This window comes from Protopterus annectens, chromosome 10.part0 (genome assembly GCF_019279795.1).
Source record: "Protopterus annectens isolate FY-2018-M chromosome 10.part0, PAN1.0, whole genome shotgun sequence".
Lineage (NCBI taxonomy): Eukaryota > Metazoa > Chordata > Ceratodontiformes > Protopteridae > Protopterus > Protopterus annectens.
In genome coordinates this window covers 1,498,646,159-1,498,668,732 of record NC_056744.1, presented here as the reverse complement: position 1 = coordinate 1,498,668,732, position 22,574 = coordinate 1,498,646,159, and the positions used below count along the sequence as shown (strand labels likewise).

General features: G+C 39.0%; 1 protein-coding gene across 1 annotated transcript in view; it reads left to right on the top strand.

Annotated features, from left to right (window-relative positions):
- Positions 1-363: 363 nt before the first annotated feature.
- LOC122813683 (zinc-binding protein A33-like) overlaps positions 364-22,574 on the top strand; it is a 322,847-nt gene continuing 300,636 nt past the window's right edge. The window contains exon 1 of the mRNA XM_044086133.1: positions 364-837. Within this exon, the coding sequence (XP_043942068.1) occupies positions 424-837 (414 nt within the window). The 5' untranslated portion in view covers positions 364-423. The remainder of the gene's footprint in view (positions 838-22,574) is intronic.

The following is a 22,574-nucleotide window of genomic DNA, read 5'->3' as shown; positions in this document are numbered from 1 at the left end:
AGATTTCCCCATGCCTTTATCAATAAAGCCTGAGATATCCCTCAAAAATAGGTTATGCTTAAAGAACTAACGCAGTCAACAAAGGTAAATAAATAAAATATAAATAAGTGAGATGATGAGATGAAGCTCATATTTAGTTTGAAGTCATAGATTTGAAAATACTTTTTGAAGGATGCATCAGTGAAGACATTATAGTACAGACCTGCATTGTTTCTAAAGTGTGGTCACTGAATAAGTAATACTAGCAATATGAATTCTCATCGCCTGCTTTCATTTTACATTCTGTGAAGTGTCTGTTGATAAAAACTCTTGATTCCCTGAAAAATGTCTGCTGTGCCTTTAAATGAAGGTGGTCCCTGCAAGAAGGAAGCTTTCTGTTAATGGTAAATGAAAGTCAAACTCTGAAGCAGTCTTTTTTTCACAATGGAATCTAGCAAACACGCAAAAGATTATATGGAGGAATTTATTTGCCCAGTTTGCCTTGAAGTTTTGAATGTTCCAGTGACACTATTGTGTGGGCACAATTTCTGCAAGGCTTGTATTGACAGTGTTTGGAACAGTAAGAAGCAACCTTCCTGTCCAGAGTGCAGAGAGGAATACGCAACCAGGAAATATGCACTGAACAGACTACTAGCAAATGCAATTAAAAGGGTTCAAATACAGTGTCAAAAAGAAGAAGGATCTAACACATGTCAGAAAGACCAGCTCTGTACTGAACATAAAATAAGGCTTGAGTTGTTCTGTGAAGAGGATGAATGTTTGGTTTGCTCACTGTGTGTTCCAGAACATCCTGGTCACACCTTCTTTACAGTGCAGAAAGCATTCAACATATACAAGGTAAAACAATACTGTTCTTCAGTGGATTAGAAGGTTAATGTTTACCTTTATTCATAATTTCAGATCTTGAGATTCCTACTCCTGTGAATTTCTCTGTACCCTAAGGTCTGATGTATCTTCACAGTATTAAGCTTCGAGACAAATTCAGAATGTTATCAAAATCTGCTATATATTTATAAATGATTGTTGAGTTTCCTGCATGTCACACAGCAAATCACATTCTTTTAGCATCTGTCTGGGGTTCTTTTCTGTCTGTTTTTAGGGACCCTCACTGCTTGTAGTGATTGCTATGTTTTCTGCCTCCCTCTCTATGTTCAGTGTGTACTATGTATATAACTTGTTTTATGTGTGAAATGAGCTCCTCCATACTTCTTGTTACTATATGCAGATGTACCGTCTTAGATGGACTGCGCTGTTTTCAGTCTTAGAAGCCTTTGGTGGGCTAACAGTAGAAACAAAATTTATTATATATATAGTAGCATTTCTGTAGCAAACACTTGCATATAAAGTTGCACTGTCTGTACATAAACAAAACAGTTTACTAGTAACTTCAACTAGGAACTCACATAATAAACAGTGTCCACAAGTTATTTACCATAAATATTAGTTAAATCTTTTATGTATTATAACTTATTAGTGTTGTACAGGATAGGGGAATTCTTTGCTGTGGATCTGGTGGTGAGGAATTCTGGCAGCTTAACTGTTTGATGCTTCCAGGGCTGCAGCTCCAGTTTTCCTTCCCCACTGTCTGCAGGAGGACAGAACAGCTTACTAATAACTTCAGCTAGGAGCTCACAGGATGGCAAAAATGAGTCACTTTATACTTACATTGTCATTTTTATGCATTAATATGATTCAGGATTATTTACTGTGAATATCTGTTAAAATTGTTTTAACACTATGACTGACCCTTTCAATGTGGAACTTCAAAGAACATGGACAGCTTAAGACTCAGAATAAGAATATTCCGTATAATAAAGTACACTTGAGCGGGATTGTTTAACAAATCTTGTAAAATGTAATTGCTCAGTGGAAAAAGTGCATAGGTTATGAGAGCGTGTTCTTATGCAGAGTTCTGCTTTTGCTTTCTGACTGTAAGTAGATGATTTTTCACTGATTGTGTTTTTCTAATTATACATTTCTGACCAGTTACACACTGTGTTTTTTATAAATGAAGTTTACATGTGCACAGTGTTAATTCTTGGTTGATGTATACCTCAACTCACTGATTTTGCTTAAAAGACCACTTCAGCCTGGCACTATTGAAATGGTGCATTTGTGCACAGTATGAAAATAGGGTGTTCCACATTTTGCCTGTTTGTCACACATTGTCAGGGTCTGTGTTCCACACTGACCTTTTAACAGTTTGAGACCTATGGGACAGATTGTCTATAACCAGAAGGATAATGTTTCTTTATGTATTCCTTCCATTTCCTCAGCTCATCATTTGCTTACAAGATTTTGAGCGGGAAGCCTTGGCCTCATCTTAGCAATTCTGAGGTGGCCCAGGATCTTTAAGCTTTTAGTTTCTCTTTTCATGATTCTAAACCATAAAGTTGGTGCCACCACACTTTGGCAGGATGACCACTTTCACCTTTATGTTTGCTTCCTGCAGTAGCTTCTGTTATTTCTCCACATTTTCTAGGGTAAATATCAGCAGTGCTTTAGCCTGAAAGGAGATCTTTCAATAGAAGTGTATACACATCAAAGGTGAGAAATTTCTCTTTCAGCAGAAGAGTATCTTCTGCCTTCACATTTACTGAGTATCAAAGTCTGGAAGAATCATGTCAGGAAACTGTTTGGTATGGGCTACAGTTATTGCGTAGTCAAGGACCATGGGCTACAGTTATTGCATAGTCAAGGACCATGTTTCTATTATCTCAGCACAGAATGACTTGGAAGTAGCAGAACTTGAGCTTGTTATACATAATTAAACTTTTTTGAAGTGTTACTCTGTCCTCCTTTCGCTTCCAATGAAGGGACATTATCCTCTTTTAGACTTGAATTTGGTACTGGCTATGTTTTCCTGTCCACCTTTGATTTCACTGGGTACATATATCTGAAAATCATTTCCAAAAACATCTTGTTCCTGGTAGATTTCAGTTCTAGGGGGATCACTGAACTGCAGTCATTGTTATATTATGATAACTGTTTGGTTTTCCATGATGACAGTGCGTCACTGAGGAACAAATCTTTCCTTTGTCCATTGGTGATATCTGAATTTTCCTTCAGACAGTTTGTTCCCCCCCTCCATTTTCCCTTACTATGGGAAGAACTAAAGGGGATTGCCTCCTGTACAGTTTTAATGTTCACTGTTGTATTTTTAACTCTAAGGGAACATAAGTTCAGAGGACATATCTGTATGCCTGCTTTAAGCCTGATAAAAGAAGTGTGAGACTGAAAAAATAAACCTTAGCCAAATTTTTATTAATTTTTATTTAATAAATGTCATTTGGATTATTCTTTCATGAGTCAGCTAGGTGGCTGTCAACTTTTGCTGACTAGGACATTTCATCTAGAGCTGTGCACATAGTAAATATTTATACTGCAGTCGCATGATCCTCATCCATGCCATCATGAGGTGTTATAGTTTGATATTCACTCACTAGAAGGATATCATTTTGTGTACTTCAGGGATTTGGATAACTCAAGCTGCTACTTTTTGTGTACAGAGTTTTTATGTATTTGCTTTTTTAAATTTGCACCTTCCAAATATGTGGTGACTTTTACATATCACTTGGGATTCTACCTAGTTCCCAAACATTACAGAGGTCCCCTTAAACTAAAATACAGTACAACATCATTGTATTTGTGATGTGAAAAGTAGATGCTATTTGTTTATATAAGCCAACACTTATTAAAAAATTGTGTGACAGCCAGTCAAATTAAAATCCTAAAGTTTTATGCTGTAGTAATCATAACTGCTAGTCAGCATAATCTGTGTGAACCTGTGACTGGGAGCACCTAACTTGTATCAGATGCATACAGCCTTTTCCTACCAGTAGGAATAGATATGCAGAACAGGTACGATAGATTAGATTTATACTATAATAGCTTGGATGAGCAGACTATGACATAAATTTATGACACCAGTTCGAGTTAATTAATGATTTCTGTATTAAAGCATGTCAATACTGAATATCATGTAAACTGGATTTAGATTTGATGAAGTTCGTTTAAGGGTGAAAGCGCTATTTGGTTTCAATAAAGAAGTTTTGATTCCTAAACAAGTTACAATAGCTTGACTGCTATGAAGTGTCAAATAAGCTTATCAACAATGCATGTTCCTTTTTCCCTGATTTGTTTAGGATTCTCAGTCAGCATCTTTGTTGCTCATAAGTGCCAGTTTTCCCTGTGGTGTATTGTTTTTTTCCATATGGGAGAGAGACATCTTACCCTTTTAAGGCTGGAAATCTATTGTGCGTCAACACAAGGGTATGTGCTTTATATCTATATATGTACATCTAATTTATATCTATATGTGTGTGTTTGTGTGTGTGTGTATGTATGTATGTATGTATGTGTGTGTATATATATATATATATATATATATATATATATATATATATATATATATATATATATATATATGTATATATACATATATATATATATATATATATATATATATATTATAGAGAGAGAGAGAGATAAATGCCCCCAACACTGAAAAAAAATCATAGGGGGACATGTAAGGGAAAGCTAACCATACTAATATAATTAAAAGCTAAAATAAGTGTAATAGCTACCTAACTGGGTTCTCAGAATCTGAACAAAAAAATTACCAAAGTCCTATGATAGCTACTATCTATAAAATATTATTTTGGAATGCTAAAGCATATGATGACATGGATTCACTTCATAACACTGAAATATCAAAACACTGAAACTCAAAACATTGAAATCAAAACACTGAAACTTCAAAATCTTGAAAACTCAAAACACATATCATACATATACTGAGTTTAAACAACATAAATCATAGCACTTTCCACCAAGTGTAAGCAGGAGTTGATATATTTAAATAGCAGGGGGTGGGGGGGCATCCTCCCACATGGGGGTGCAGGGGATCTTCTCCCTGATTACTCTTGGTGGAAAGTGCTATGATTTATGTTGTTTAAACTCAGTGTATGTATGATATGTGTTTTCAGTGTTTTGAGTTTCAGTGTTTTGAAGTTTCAGTGTTTTGGTCTTCTATATTATGAAGTTCTCATTTTTGGTGTTTTGAGTTTTCAGTGTTATGAAGTGAATCCGATGACATATAGGTAAAAACAAGCAGCCTCAACTTTGGAAAAAAATTACAGGACCAGGAGATTGCAGGCTCGTTCAACTTTTTAAATGATCTCCATGCCTCAAAACCATAGATCAAAGCAATCTTCGTGCAAATTCTGCATTGAGATTATTGTAATAAATGTTAGTAAGACTGGTAAGATAAAAGAAAAGAAAAAAGTTAAATAAAAATATAAGGGTTTTCCATAAGTTACACCATCAAACAAAAAACAAGTGAACATGCCTGGAAAAGCTGAAACCTGCATGCATGCTTTAGAAAATTGAAAGTGTGAAGGGAGAAGTATAAGATGAGAAATACAGAAGTAGAATCCATCTTGTTTCAAGACTGATCCTGGCATTCTTTAGTTTTCCTTTATTGTCAATGTAAATATTGCCAATCTAAAAAGTTGCAATGCGGAAGATTGTAACTTTGTGCCTTGATAAGGCACAGATAAGGGGTCTGCAGATTCTTAGTAAGCAAAATAATATAAATATGTTTTGTTTTAATTGGTCAGTGGCTAAAGTTTGATGGATAAAATATTTGTTCATAAGCTTTTGCACTATAAACATAATACGGTTTCTTCTGTTCATATAGACAATACTTTGATTGCTTAATCTCCCACATACATTTGTTCTTTTACAACATATTAGGTCATTCTACTCTGTTGAACTGTGTTGCATGAAGTTATTTTTGTACCATAACAGTTGGATCCACAAAGCCTTGGATTTCAAGCTGCTTGGGAATTGTTGCAGCAGAAATCACCTTTGGGGCCTTATTTGACACGTTTTCTGTCTGGTGATTTCGCAGTTATACTTGTCCAACTGCAGCAGAATTTGGTATCTCTGTAGGTAAGTTTTTCTTACTTGATTTCCCAGTGAAATAGTAATTATTTGTATGACAGTAGGTTCTTGTATGAGTGAGGGTTTTTATTGTAACTGTATGCAAATGGTGTTCGTTTGAGAGTGGGTTTTCTTATAACTTTTTGCATGAGAGTGGGCTTTATCATACATGCACATATTTGTATGAGGGTGGGTGTTATATACACTAATGAGAGGTGGTTTTATTGTGTTTGAGTGGGTAATTTTATCCATTGTGTTAAGCTCACAATGGTTTAAGTCTGAGGGCATTAAAAGAGCCGGAGCCTGGGACTCCAGCCAGACATATGTTTAATAAATACAACCTGGGAAAAACAAGGCAACAAACTTTAAAAACACAAGACCATGCAGCAGCAACCAAAAAGGAAATTCCAACACCAGAGTTGAATAAAGGTGAATTTGTTTAATAATTCCGAAAGATGAATAAAAACCAAGGAAGAATTAAGGGATTATGGGAAGAATTATGGGAAGCACAATATGTTTTTAACACTGAATTTAATAGCTCTTGGGCCTTTTATACACATTACCTAGAAGACATATTTTTAATTTGGATTGACACCAAAGAAAGCTTGCTTGATTTTATTTGTTATATTAACAATACTACTGATTTTCTAAAATGTCCTTATGTGTTTTATAATTGTAGAATTTATTTTTTAGGCATTATGTTGGAAAAAAGTTCACATCTTTTTAAGGCCAATATTTGCAGGATACCAACCTTTTTAAATACATACTTGCATTATATCAGTTGGCACCCAAAGCTCTAGAAGAAGGTGGTTGTTAAAGAGCATCTGGTAAGTTTGGCTAGAATGGTCACTGATATAGAAGTTTTTTTTATAAAGAGTGTGATTATGTATTAGAGATGTTTGAATGAAAGGGGTGTAAGGATTTTTTGTCAGAAATCAAGGATGAAGTGATTCAAAAAGGAATACATGGTATCTATTTACCTCTACTTGGTCAAGGGGATTTGGAATTGTCTAGGGGTGAAATAAGAGAAGTTGATCCCTAACAATTGGCAAGCTAAGCTCAAATCTTGTTCTCATAACCAGAAACTTTTTATTTCCACCTTTTCTGTTGATAGTTATGCCATCACCAAAGTACTTGCAACAAATTGGGTGTTATTTTCCCTAGATGATCTTCTTCTTCTTCTTCTTTCGGCTTTTCCCAGTTAGGGGTCGCCACAACAGATCACCTGTCCACTCCTGATTAGCAGTGCAGTTTTACGGTGTTGAGTTGCCAGCCCAGCACCCAACCTTCCACAGAAGGCACACATACACATGCACTCACACCTAGGGCCAATTTAGAGTTTCCAATCCACCTACAGCATGTCTTTGGATGTGGGAGGAAACCGGAGCACCCGGAGGAAACCCACACGACCACAGGGAGGACATGCAGACTCCGCACAGAAGGCACCCCAGCCAAGGATCAAACTAGGGAACCTCTTTCTGTGAGGCAACAACGCTAACCACTGCACCACCGTGGCTGCCCACAAACAGACCACCACCAATAAGTTATATTCTGTATAGTGACAACACATGCCATTTTTGCCACACCCCTTCTACACCCCAATATCCTAGCCTTCCAACAATCTAATCCCACCCTTCCTATTTTGGCCACTCCCACCACCTTACACACTCTTCTTAAACCTCCCACTCATACTCTCTAGTTACATTCCCCCACTTAATATTCCCTCCACTTCCTCTTCTCAATCACACAACCTCCTACCCATCTTATTCCTTATACTTCACTATGGTCCTCCTCCACCTCTTAACCTCCCTCTTTCTCATCCTATCTTATTTCACTTCTTATCACACTCAACTTAATATTCATTGTAATTCCCATACATTGTCTTAGTCTACTAGTACATCTCACTACTCTTCTCCTGCACTGAACACACACTCCCTACATTCAAACTCCTTTCGAAAACATTTCCCTAGATGATAAAATCTTAATTTATTGGGAAATCTTCCCCCCGTATAGTGTATAGAAATGCAAGATCTTTTAAGCAACTTTTAGAATGGACTAGATTAGTGACCAAAAGGAATGAGGGTATGAAAAAATGTGGGAGATAGGCAATTACTGATAATATAAATATTAATGGGGCCGAATATAAGATTAGAAGCCATTTTTCTTGCAACTCCCATCAGGTAGTATATGTAGCCTGCTGTTCCATAAGTCCCACTTTTTATGTTGGGAAAACATTTAGGAAAATCAAAGAAAGAATATATGAGCGCATATTGCACATTAAAAAATGTAGGAGTACTAATGCTCTGTATAGGCATCTAATAGATTATCCTGGACATGATTTTAGATTTGTTGCAATGGAACTAGTGAAAGATTTGAGGGGCTGGGATCATAGATAAACGTACTAAGCTGGGCATTAATCCTTATAGCACTCGATGGGTTGCCAACTGGCTTACTGACAGAACCCACACTGTAAAAGTAGGTGATTCCAAATCCACTCCAGACAAGTGACAAGTGGACTACCTCAGGGTTCAGTCCTGGGACCACTCTTGTTTGGCATCTACTTCTCTGAAGTACATTCCAGCACAAAGGGACTCTGGCCGACAAAGTTTGCAGATGACTGAAAGCTGGGAGCCATTATTGAATCCGCAAATGATATGGATATTCTACAAAAGGGCCTTATAGAAATGAATGCCTGGTGCCAGAGCCATGGGCTCAAGCTCAACACCAAGAAATGTATAGTTATCCCCTTTGGGAAAAACCCCATACCCATGAACTACCACATAGCTGGCAGTACACTAAACACCAAAAGTGTGATAAGAGACCTAGGGACACAGGTGGACAATGGTCTCACCTTTGATAACCACATCGCCACAACAGTCAGGAAATCCTTGTGTGTGGCATACCTCATCACTGGCTTTTCACCCAGGAAAAAGGAGGTCATTGTCCCTCTGTACTTATCCCTCATTAGACCCTTCATAGAATACAGCGCTCTGTTTGGTATGTACCTCACAAGACATCTGCAACAACTGGAAAGGCCACAGAAATACCAAACAAAAAGAATCACAGGCCTAAAGCAGATGCCCATTGCTGACCATCTAAAAAAACTCCAGCTATACTCTTTCGCATATCGTCTACTCAGAGGTGATCTCTGCCTAACATACAAGGCCATGTCAAACCCAGAGTTGCTGGACATGCTACACTTAAAGAAATCCCAATCCCTCAGAGCCACATGCACCAGGGATCTAAACCTTGTCATCACAATGAACAAAACATGCTGGAGGGTTAGGTTCCTTAACTGGAGACTCCCCATACTCTGGAATAGACTACCCATACATGTCAAGCAGAGCGCCTCTTTGGCCCTCTTCAAGAGGAACTTAGACAACTGGATGGGAGATAGGAAATTCACCCCGGGGGATCACATCAATTGCCCTGCTAGATAGGGGTCCAGGGAAGTAAATATTAGTGGGAGGCAATAGCCAGGGAGTTGTTATGGCTAGGCTTGTACAGGCCCTAGGGCCGGTAGCCTAGTATCTACCTATGAACATTTAATCAAGTGTGAACTAAAATGGCAACTCATTCTGAATGCCACCAACTGGCTGGAGATTGATGATGCAGTTTCCATCAATTGTTTATTGAAATTAAAACATCTTGAAGCTTAATAATTCATTAAGTTATTATTTATTAGAATTTATTTATATTCATTTTTACCTTCACCCAGTGTCATTATGTACAGGATCCTTTAAATGATTTATTAATGCAATTAAGTTTTTAATTAAGACTTTATTGGTTGTGTTGTGAATATATTGTGAATATATTGTATTGGTTTGAATGGGAAGAGTAATTCTGAAGAAATTACTAAGTTAAGAAAGAAAAACACTTAATTCTTCCTTGTTTTGAATTCATCTTTCGGAATTATTAAACAAATTTGCCTTTATTCAACACTGGTGATGGGTCAGAATTTCCATTTTGGCTGCTGCATGGTCATATGTTTAATAAATATGGAAGACACAGCTGTAATTATTTGGTAAAATAGTCTGATGTCACTTTTGATGAAACCACTTTAGAAAATCTTAAAGAAACTAAATCAAAAAGGAAACAAATTACCTGCCTCTTAGTCTGCTTTTAATGACTTGTAAGAAAAATCTAAGAATAAAACAGTTAATAAAGTTCTCTGGGTTGAAGATTTTCAATCCGTATATATATATATATATATATATATATATATATATATATATATATATATATATATATATATATATCTATATCTATATTTATATATATATATATATATATATATATATATATATATATATATATATATTTAATTATATATATATATATATATATATATATATATATATATAGTTAATCACTGTATATTAATCAGATACTGGTAATAGAAGTAGCAAACTTAAACTCATCCTGTGTCAAAAAATAATAAAAAATATATAATTTGAAATATTATACAGAATTGCTAAGTATTCAAAGGGTAGACAGTCTGTTTCTAGTTGAAAATCCTTTATTAAGTACACAGACAAGTGATACAAGTGAAACAAAAATAACAGAGTAATAGCTTCCTCACAAGCTTTCTAACTCTATATACTTTTTATCAGGCAAGGGAGTTGTTTATTGTGTTGTAAAACAAAGTGTTATTTGTATACATATTAAATTCACATTCTTTCCCCCATCAGTGTAACATTCAAGTCGGTCCTGCCATACTTAGTAGCTATCATAATAATATAACCCTTATTTACTTTAAATAAAATTAATAATGATGTGGTACCTCTTATTTAACCAGATTATTAAGTCTATGATTTATCCAAGACAATATACTACATGGCTGGAAATATATGAACCTTAGACCATTTGGCAATCTGTATATAAATATATACATATACACTTTGCATACAAAAAATCCATTGTAAAAATCATATTCTATTTCCATAACCTATTGTTAACAAAGATTGCTTTCATCCTTATAGACTTCTTCAGGTCTGTGTACAAGAACCCTAAAAACTATCTACAAAATTATTATTGTATAATTAGTATTGTTATTACACATCATTCTAAATAAAGTGGAAAAAAGAATAAGGAAAAATGTATGATGATGGAAGCAAAATTTCAAATCCCTCACATACCCCCCTCTTTAACATTAACCTTTTCACCTCCCTCTTATTTACTGCTTCTCCTCCTATCTGTTGTTGTTTGTCTTTTGGGTTTTCCCAGTTAAGGGTCGCCACAGTGGAACTTCAGTCCGCTAATGATTGGCAGTGGATTTTTACAGTGCTGAATTACCAGCCCAATGCCCAACCTTCAAAGAAAGCACACCCATTCATGCATGCACCTACTTGCATGTCTTTAGATGTCTCTCAACTGCAGGGAGGACATGCAGACTCCACAAAGAAGTTTCTCCAGCCGAGAATCAAACGGGAAAACCTCTTGCTGTGATAACGCTTCAAAATCCAAACTTTTCTCTTCTTTACTCCCCTACTATATCTCTACACTCTCACATCCTATCACTTCCATCTAACACCACCACATGTCTACTCAGCAAACACTAATGTCAACCCTTCCATACAACCCCTGATACATGTCACCTCCAAACAGTCCCCTCCCTAAAATCAAATTACCTCCTTACCATTCTACCTCATTAGATGAAAAAATAAAGCACCTCCTAATCAAACAATTCCTCCTCCAAAGATTTCTACAACTGTCAGGTGATATTCATCCTAACCCTGGTCCCTGCCCCACCTTCCCAATCAATAATGTTAATCCCCCAAACCCTACCAACTACACTCCTTTAAAAAAACAGGTATCCTTCTACTCTCTGAATCTTAGAAGTTTTCTTAACAAAGTTAGCGAATTCCATGCCTGGATGGCCAATTACATTCCTGATATAATTGCCCTAACTGAAACTTGGTTGAAACCACACAACCAAGACAGTGATATCCTCCCACTTGGATATAACATGCTTAGACTTGACAGACAAAAGAAAAAAAGGTGGTGGAGTAGCCATTGTCTATTCTGACCTTCTCAATCCCTCTAGCCCAAGCAAACCAACTCCTTCCTTCTCACCAGCTGAACTCCTGATGGCCAATTTTAAACTAAACAGTTACACCACTATTACCATTGTAGCTATGTATATTCCCCCTGGAGACAACATTCCCACCCAGGAAAATATTCTCTCTCACCTCCCTCAAAACATTCAAAATGAAACCATCCTTCTTGGAAATGTTAATATTAACTGGCTTACTCTTCAGGCACCCAACACTACTTCATTCATTAACTTGCATGGCTTTGAGCAACTAATCTGTACACCCACTCATACCAATAAACCTCATCTCTCTAGCTCTCACCTAGATTGGATTTTAGTCTCCCATCCCCTTAAATACCATAAACCTGAGATCTTACCCAACTCACTTAGTGACCACTCCACACTTCACTAGGCCCCACAGATACATAACCTCCCACAAACTTTTCACCTTCTGCCCTGAGTCCCTCAAAGACCATCTCTCTAAAATAAACTGGTCACATCTAACCTCTCTCCCCCTCGATGAAGCTGTGCATTCTTTCAAGTCAACTTTCCTTAATGTCCTAAACTCTCTTGCCCCTCTCTGCACGGTCAGGATCAAATCAAATATATATCCTTGGTTAATTAATCCTACCCATACTCTAATGAAAAACAGAGACAGGATGTGGAAACTGTGGAAAAAAACAAGCTCCCCATTCATTTACAAACCATAAAGAACTCAGAAACCAGGTTAAAAAACTTATCTATTAAAGACAAAAAGGACTTTTATACCAATCCTCCCTCTGCCCAAAGGTCAGACCCCAAAAAATTCTGGAACTCTATAAATCACATTCTGCATCCAAGAAACCCTTCCTCCCCTAAGCCCTGCCCTAACAACACACCTGAAGAAGCAGCTGAAATATTCAACACCCACTTTATTGAATCTGTATCTAAGATGTTTAACTCCTTTCCCTCTACTAATAATGCTAACAACATCTCCAATTCTACTTCTCCACCCAATCCCTCTAACTCTTTCACTATCAAAACAGTACCTACTAACTATATAAGATCTTTACTCTCAAAACTGGAACCTTGCTCTCCTTCCGCTGACAACCTACCACCCTATTTCCTGCAGATTGCAGCAGAAACCCTTGCTTTCTCTATATCTATCTTAAGTAATTGCTCCATCTCTGAATCTTATGCCCCCTCCCTATGGAAAAAGTTCTACATAATGGAAGTAACTCCACTGACATCAATAATTTCAGACAAATCACAATCTTGTCTCCTGTCTCAAAAATATTGGAAAAATATATCCACAAACAAGTTATGCAATCCCTACTTCAGGAAAGCTTACTCACACCTACCCAACAAGGAGTTTGTCTCAAACATAGTGCCACAACTGCACTAATATCTTTCACAAACACCATTTCCTTTGTTCGTGATAACAATAAACTGGTCTCCTGCCTATTCCTGAACCTCTCCAAGGCCTTTGATATGGTCTCCCATCCTCTTCTTTTGAACAAACTATCACATCTTAGTTTCTCTTCTTCTGCTATTACCTGGTTTTCTAGCTATCTCTTGTCTACAATCTTTCAAATGGCACTCTGCTCTATCCCCTCCCCTCCCAGTGAAAATGGGAGTCCTGCAAGGATCTATCCTTGGCCCACTTCTCTTTAATATTTTCACTAATCTACTACATACCTCTTGTCCCCAGTCATCCCTTATACAATATGCAGATGACTCAACAGTCATCACCATCACAGACACTCCATCTGACCTAAACGCTGCCACCCAAGCATCCTTCAGCTCAGTAGAATCCTGGCTCTATGACAACAAACTAATTCTCAACCCTAAGAAAACTAAACTCTTACTATTTCTCCCCAAAAACCTAACTCATCTCAAAACTTCTTTTACTGTCCCTCAGTAACACATCTGTCACAGTTGAATCTAACACAAAACTCCTAGGAGTCACAATTGATGACCAATTAAGTTTGATTTACAATTGTTTAACTGTATAAAAAGACCACCAAAAACTTGGACTCCTTTACTGCAACAAAAAATTCTTAACTAGCAATGCAAAAATAACTGTCACATGCTTACCTTCTTCCTAGTCTATTGTGTAGCTGTCACATTCTTACTAATCTGAACTCCTCACTCTTAGCTGAACTTGAGTCAACCTACAACAAGGTGACTAGATTCACTGCACACCATTCGTATAAGTCTCTCCACTGTCTTTCCCTAATATAGACTGGCTAGAATTTCCCCACCAGCTCCTCATCTCTCAACTACAGATAATTCACTCAATTCTATACCAGCTCTCTCAACTACAGATAATTCGCTCAATTCTATACCAGCACTCTTTCTGTCCTAGCCTCACTCCTATTATCTCTAAATACTCCCTAACTAGGTCTCTACGTAGTTCTGACCAGGACCTGCTACAAATATATAAACCTAAGACCAAAACTGGTTGCAACCACTACAGCTACAACCATGCCATATCTTGGAACAACTTCCCCTAGAAATTAGAGCCCTTAAACACCCTAAACAATTCATAACAGCTACCAGAGAATACCTAAATCTCACTGGTCTTGCTACTGCACTCAGCCTCCTTAAACTACTTTCCCTTGCATCTAAAACTCCTATCACCACCTCCCCTCTTACACACACTCTTCCTGCATAATCTCACCAGCCCCCTTTCCTTGGGCAATTATTCTAAACTGTCAGCTTATCTTACACTTTCAGCCTCCATTAGGAATCACTATTCCTCTCAACTCCTCTTCCACCTTTCTCCTCTACTGAACCTACAGACCAATTTTAAAAATTATTTTTGTAACACTGCTGTTTATCACATATGTATTTCATTCTCTATTGTTACTTTGCTTTACTCTGGTCATAGCCTTTTCACCAACTACTAGTGTTAAACTATACTTTGTATTGCATTCAATAATAATGATTGCTTTTTATCTAATTTCTTCTGCTAAAAAAATGTATTTCACTGTGGAGCTTTTCTCCCTGGGTTTCCGCTGAAAATGGGCCACTCAGCTCAGTTGGACTAACCCAGTCAACAAATGTAAAATAAATAAATAAAATAAATATACACTTAAATCAAAACTGATTAAACATGATATTTAAAACCAACTGAAAGAGTAAAATAAAATGAGTCATGTAAACAATATGGCAATTTTCTAAGTTCCAGTACACTTTGAAGTGAACAGTAGTTGTTTAGTCCAGGCTTCCTAAAAGAGTTCAGCTTTAATTGCTACATGAGTTCATGTTTCTCCAGAACATTCAAGATGTCTCATTCAAGATCATCCATGTCTATGTGATCCAATATCTGGAACTTAAAACCTGTGTGTCTTTTATGAAGAATAAGGTGTTTGGTTAGTGCATTATTTTTATATCCAGAGCGGAGTTCTGCCAGATGACATGAAATCCTACACTTAAGTTTATTTACAGTCTTGCCCACATAAAATACATCCCATTGATTGCACTGTGCCCTGTAAATTACTTCTGTAGTGTTACAGTCACCCCATGCACTAGTTTTAATGATTTTCTTTAAATAAAGGCAATACAAACTATCCCCTTGCTGTATAAATATACAAAATGTACAATTAGCTTCATATCTTTTAGTGGTTCTCTCATATAGTCTAGGTTTAAATTCAACAAAACTTCTAATATTCCTGGTGTTCCTGTAAACAAAGGATGGGGCTTCACCTAAGATGTTAATCACAAAAGGGTTTCTTGTGACAATGGCCCAGTTTTCTTTAATAACATTTTTGATACTGTGATAATCCAAAGTGCATGTCAGGATGCAGCCATTTTTGCATTTGTTATTCTCTGTGGAATTTCTTAACATTCTCCTACTGGGGAGGTTGAATGAAGATGCTTCAGTCTTTTTCAGTTCTATAATGGGTTCAAGGATGTTTTTTAACATTTGACTTTCATAGCCTCTCACTAGAGGTTCCATCTCTGTGGTAATTCTAGCTAATCTATAGCCCTGGGATTTCACCACATTATACTTGTTTTTTGCAGGATGCAGATTTTTACTGTGGAGTAATAAGTTAACCCTCGTTGGTTTTCTGAATTGATCAGTGGTGATTCTGTTATTGTTAGTGTCCTTGGAAATCTGCAAATCTAAGAAAGCGGTTGAAGTATAGCTATGGGAAGAGGTAAAATTCAGGAAGGGGGTTGTTTGATTGAGGTAAGTGATAAAATCTCCAAGCTGAAAGGTGTCACCTTCCCACACAATTAATATGTCATCAATATAACATAAATAACATGTGATATGCTGCGTGTAGTCTGTGTCATTTAAAGCAAAGTCCTCCTCCCACTTGCCCAGGGCTATGTTAGCTATACTGGGAGCCATGGCAGCCCCCATTGCTATACTAGAAAAATCTAAGAATAAGGACAAATAATCTCTAGAAGTATAAAATAAAATTGTGATAATAGAACAGTTAATATGTTGCAGAAATGTGCAGGAGATACTTCTTGTGATAAATGGAGATTTCATCCTTTTAAACAATTAGAAAAATTGAAAGTAACCCAGCCTGATTCCTCTTACGATGACAGGTCTCTGATTTCTTCACCCCCCCTCCCACTTAAGCACTATCCTGCCTCTTATAAAGTTGATAGCCCTCCCTCTCTGGGAGAGCAAGACTTGACAGTCATTGAGCTATTTCCCCTGATACTTCTGCTTCCCAAGTTAAGTCCTGCACATCAGTCCACCCTAATGGTTCTGGGTATAACACAAGATTTCAGCAACAGGAGCATGCTGTTTTGAATTCTGATCTAATGTTAATGAGAGTAGCACACAGGCCTCAGGATTCAGGAAGCCGATATTTCTGTGCAGGAACAGTGTAGGCACTCCTGCATGGAAAATGGCCACCGAGCTATTCAGGATAGTGCCTTTTTCACATGCACGAGCGGTCCTAAACTGTTCTAGCATGGAAAACCAGCAAATATGCAAATCACCTCATTTGCTGGTGAAAACCAACCATGCAAATGAGGTGATTTTGTGATCCAGCAAGCTGCCAGATCTCCATGCTTGAACAGTGTCAGTGCAGAAATGTATTCAGAAAATAACTGAGTACATTTCTGCAACTGACAAAATGGAGGCGTGACAGCTCGTGGAAAAGCATGTATTATGTGTAATACATATGCCAATGGCCAAATAAGGCCACTGGCATTAAAAACAGTTTATTTTTTTTATAAAATTAAACTTTTTTTTTTTTGGCCGATCTCGGCTGTTTAAGCTTAGGGCAGCAGCATGCAAATGGGATCGTGCCAAAAATACAAAAATGAGAAAAATCAAATTTAAGTTAAATCTGCATTATGCCATTATAGTCAATGGCATGCAGAATGTGAACAATACTAGGGAGCACAGGTTGTCAAGGGGAAAGGGTCCATTTTTGTGCAGTAACTAACAATCTATGCACTGGGGTATGTAAATGAGGGGAGTTGTACTGAATCACAAGTTTCATCAAAGTGTCAGCTTGTACCTAACCATGTAGGTGCAGCAATACAATAGTGCAAGTGTAAGAGCTGAATGACTACATAATGGGGTATGTCATGTTTGCTGTAAGCTCATTTGGGCTCTGTGGCCCATGTTTGCCCTTAGCTAAGCAAAGCTAAGGAAGGGGTGTGTCAGGTGTGCCTGAGCATTGTGTACATAGCCTAAATGAGTGTGCGCAGTGCGCACTGGGATTTAAACAAAAGAAAAAAGGAAATGGCAGCACTGTTTACATTTGAGCACTGGGTATGTGTGGCACACCTTGGGCTTAAATAGGGAGGATGTGGGAAGGGGAAACAGCAGTAGGAAGGCAATCAAGGAGAACTAGCGTCGCTGGCAGATGGAATTCATCGGAATCTGCCAATTACACATGCAGCAGCCCAGCACACTACTATAAAATATGCAAACAATGTAAACACCCTACAGACTGTTTTTTCCCACTAACTCTACACCACTGGTGTACACAGACAGGGGATTTTTAACTGGCAGAACTAATTAGAAATATTAGAGGCTGCTGCTGCTTTACTCCATTGATATGTGCTAGAGACTGAGGGCAGTGAGGAGGAGAATGCTGACAACTGAACAACACTGAGGAGGAGGAGAAGAGTGTACATACCCAGGGTAACCTACCAGGGGCTACATGAGCTGGAGATAGTAGAGCGCTACAGGGTAATCAGGGACATTCTACAGAAAATCGCTGCGATGTGCCGGCCATGCCTCACACACAGAACTAATAGAGGGGAATCCATTCAGTGGATACCACGGTATGTGTAGGCTTAAGAATACTAGCCACAGGTACCTTCCAAAGACCAACTGGGGATATCACGGGGATCTCACAGGCATCAGCATCCAGGGTACTCCACCAGTTCCTGGATGCCATGTCAGCACATGCCACTGAGCACATATATTTCCCCAGCATCCGTGAGGCACTGACCGGAAATATGCGTCTCTTCCGCTGTATAGCAGAATACCCTGAGGTAGTTGGTTCTACAGACTGCATGCACATACACATCAAAGCACCACCTGGTGAGTGGCATAGTGTCTACATAAACCGCAAGGGCTTCCCTCCATCAATTGCCAGGTTGTGTGTGATGCCCAAGGCATTATCATGAACGTGTGTGCTGGCAGCCCTGGAATCTATCATGGCTCCCACATCTGGCATTGCTCACAGATGTATCAGGTGTTTGCTGGGGGGACATCCCTTATGGCCATCTAGTGGGGGATGCTGGCTATGCACTGGAGCTGTGTCTGATGACACCCATCAGAAATGCACACACACCTGAACAAAAACACCATAATGAGGCACACATACAAACCAGGATCACTGTAGAGCATGTATTTGGGATGCTGAAATCACAGTTCTGCTGCCTTGACATATCTGTTGGAGCCTTGCAGGACTCTCCAGCTACATGTACACAGATGTTCATAGTATGTGCTATGCTACACAATATGATCCTGTGGAAACAGCTGCAGCAAGAACAGCATGGGGCACGGCCACACAGTCACCCACCAGTGCCAAGGCCAGCACAGGCACAGAGGGACTCGGAGGAGGAACATCCTGTGCCTGCCCGTGTAGGCAGAAAGAGGCATGCCCAGTATGCCCTGGCCTTGGCAAAGAGGCAATGCATAGCACACACACACTGACTCACACATACAGTAAAAGGTATGCCAAACATGACACTACCTGAGCTTTACCATGTAAAGGGAGTGTACTATGTGCATCCAACAGACTCAGCCCTCCAGCACCATCCCCAATCCAGTCCCAGCAACAAGGTAAGTCACCCTTCCTATCGGTTACTGAATGCAGTAGTATGTTCTCATACTTGTATGTATGATATGGATACAAGCATACAAGGGAATTAGTTGGCTGAATGGGATAGCAGCAGACAGCTATATGGGGCAGCAGGAAATTCATAAATACTGGTATCAACATACTAGGCAGCACTACAGAAGGTGACAGTGAGGGTCACATACCCACCACCAGTCTCACCAAAGAATGATGACTGTCAGTAGTTGATGAGATGATACATCACAGTGTCAAACAGTACCATATGTCAGAAAGTCTATTCTACAACCAAAAATTTGTCACACAAGCAGCACAGACAGCAACATTTACACTGTGCCCTGCATGTTACGCCCATTGTGACTCCATATTGGCAACCTATCTACAGATATTCTGCAGAAACAGTTTGCTAGGTGTAGCTGTAGTACACAAAACCCTGAACTGGAGTCCAACCCTCCCTGGAGTGGATGCACACACTCTATATAGAAGGTCGTACTGGGCATGCTCCTACACTTAAAGAAATTAAGCCATTGTCTCACAACACAGTGGACTACAGATATCAGTTATTTGCAGTTGTCTGTGCACACAGACCAAATTGTACACCATTGATACTTCACACACACACACACACACACACACACACACACACACACACACACACACACATTGGATAGGAATACTCACACATATCTAAGGCCAACATAATATAATATGTCAAACATACACATGCAGAGATGTGAGGAAGAGAAAGACAGCAACAGAGAGAATCCCATTATGAACCCACATACACATCCCATTGGCCTGTATCACATGATGTGCTGATGTCAGTCACTGTAGAAATCCCTTTGGTTAACCCTCAGTCCTATAGTTTCAGTGATGCTTGTAATAACTGTGTAACACCACAGTACAAATAACTATCCATGCAGCAGTTGTAATCTCAGTCCTGTCAAATGTAAAGTTGTGTGTGTGTGTGTGTGTGTGTGTGTATGTGTGTGTGCATGCATATGTGTGTGCGTGTGTGTGTTTTTCTAGATGAATGTGGTTGAGGCCATTCACACTCACTAAACATCCCTTACATCTCCTTCAGCACTGCTGCTGATGTCACTTACCTTCATAGATATCTTTGGATAGCTCTCCAACATATAAGCTCCATGGTGCCTGCGATAACTGTGTAATACTATAGTGTAGCAAACTAGTTAGGAAGGAGTTCTAATCTGGTCCTGGCAACTGTGAAAATGTGTTTGTGTGAGAGAGTGTGTGTGTCTTTGCAGAGACCTGATTTTCTGGTCATTAACACTTACTACACTTCCTTCACCCCTCCTTTAGCAGTGCTGCTGTCACTCACCTTCAATGATACCTTTGGACAGCTCTTCAGCATATAAGCTCTGTGGCACATGTGATAAATGTGTAACACTGTAGTAGCAATATATAGCTAGGTAGGGGGTTGAAACTCAGTACTGACAAGTGTGTGTGTGTGTGTGTGTGTGTGTGTGTGTGTGTGTGTGTGTGTGTGTGTGTGTGTTTCTCATCACTATCCTGTGTGCATGTTGGTGTGATTGTGTAATAACAGGATCCATTGGGGGTGAGTTTTACTGCATTATTATATTGAGGACCTGTTATATGTGCCAATGTCCACACTACAAGGCCAACAGTTGTCAAACACCTTACAGGTTGATGTAAACAATCCACAACCCGAAATGTCTAGTGCCATGTGCAATGACTATGTGACAGTATGGCTTAATTAACAATATAGACAACCCTTCTAATACTCAGGGGACCACTCCCCACCCATGAATCATAAACAAATACACTTGGCTAGGCAGCAGTCACTATATCGATATTTCTCTTGCAAATTGCCTCACAGATAGTACTCACAGTGTGATTGCAGTGAACTACATGCCCGTTGACCACAACAGTGCCACTGGCATCAGAAAGTACTTGGATGTGTTACATCCCATGACTGTGTGTCATCCAGCAAGTAAAAGCACATGGCACCCTGTTCCATCCCCTCAGTAGCCCAATCAATGTGTACAGTGGTCCTTTTGCCATGTTTCCCAATGGATGCCTGCAACAACTGTAGAGTCTGCAAAAGTACCCCACAAAAGGAATACTATGTCTTGTACACATGCCCTGTATGTACAGATGCCAATAACTTCAATGAATCCCCGAATCATATTGTCCATGTAGGTTCAAGCACTACCTCAGTTACATAGGCAGGTCTCACCAAACAAGGTCAGGAATGCTACTTCTGAAGATACTAATCTGTCCATACAACATACCCCAGAGACCTCAAGCATACTTCCACACTTCAAAGAACATGCATGTGGGACTTGTGCACAACCCAGACACTGTCCATGTTATGGTATATACATCACATGTATGTGAAGCAGTGCACATCACTGGCCACCCACAATAGAAATCTGGATGAGTGGATGGGAATACAATACCCACCCCTGGGGACCACTCCAGTGACTTTACTCCAGAGCCATACTGGGGACTATTTCCATGTGGTCTGATGCCAGGGTAGTCCCTTGGGCTAGCCTTGTAGAGCCTTCAGGCCCATCCACCTAGTACACACCTATGAAGTAATGACCTATGGATCTCAGTACTGGCAAGTGTGTGTGTGTGTGTGTGTGTGTGTGTGTGTGTGTGTGTGTGTGTGTGTGTGTGTGTGTGTGTGTGTGTGTGTGTGAATATTAATATCAGTGTGTTTGGTTGATGAATATCCCATGTGGCTGTGGTTATCCGCAATCACAGGTGTGTCCAAACCACAAAATGCACCATTCGTCATTCTACAGCAGATGTTGTAAATCAACATATACCTGTGTACAACCCTCAGCCCTATAATCTGTGAGGTCATATGCACTCACTGTGTTACAGACTGGGTCTTTCCATGGACATACTGTACCCTGCCTATGACATGCTGGATGTGTCACCACACTGCCATACCCCGCGGGTTCACATCCTGATGACGTACAGATGCCTAGAATGGAAATGGGCTACAGCATGTGAGAACGTATTCACTCAGCACTTCACTTGTGGGGGGAGAGAGGGGTAAAGCTGGCACTGAATGTGTTGTCAAGACTGTGGCCAATATCTGTTGTCTCAGGATAGGTATAAGCATCGTACAGTAACTCACATCACTTGTGTTTAATGCTGTGGAGGTTGTTGATGTAACTATCAAAGGCTGTTGTGACTGGCAATGTCTGCTGCATGTCTGCCATCACGGATGCCTGTAAGGGATTCCGTGAGGGATCCAAAGTTGTATTTGAGGCTAATAAGGGAGTTCAACAGTCATGGGACACCACCTTTCTCCACAGCAGTGT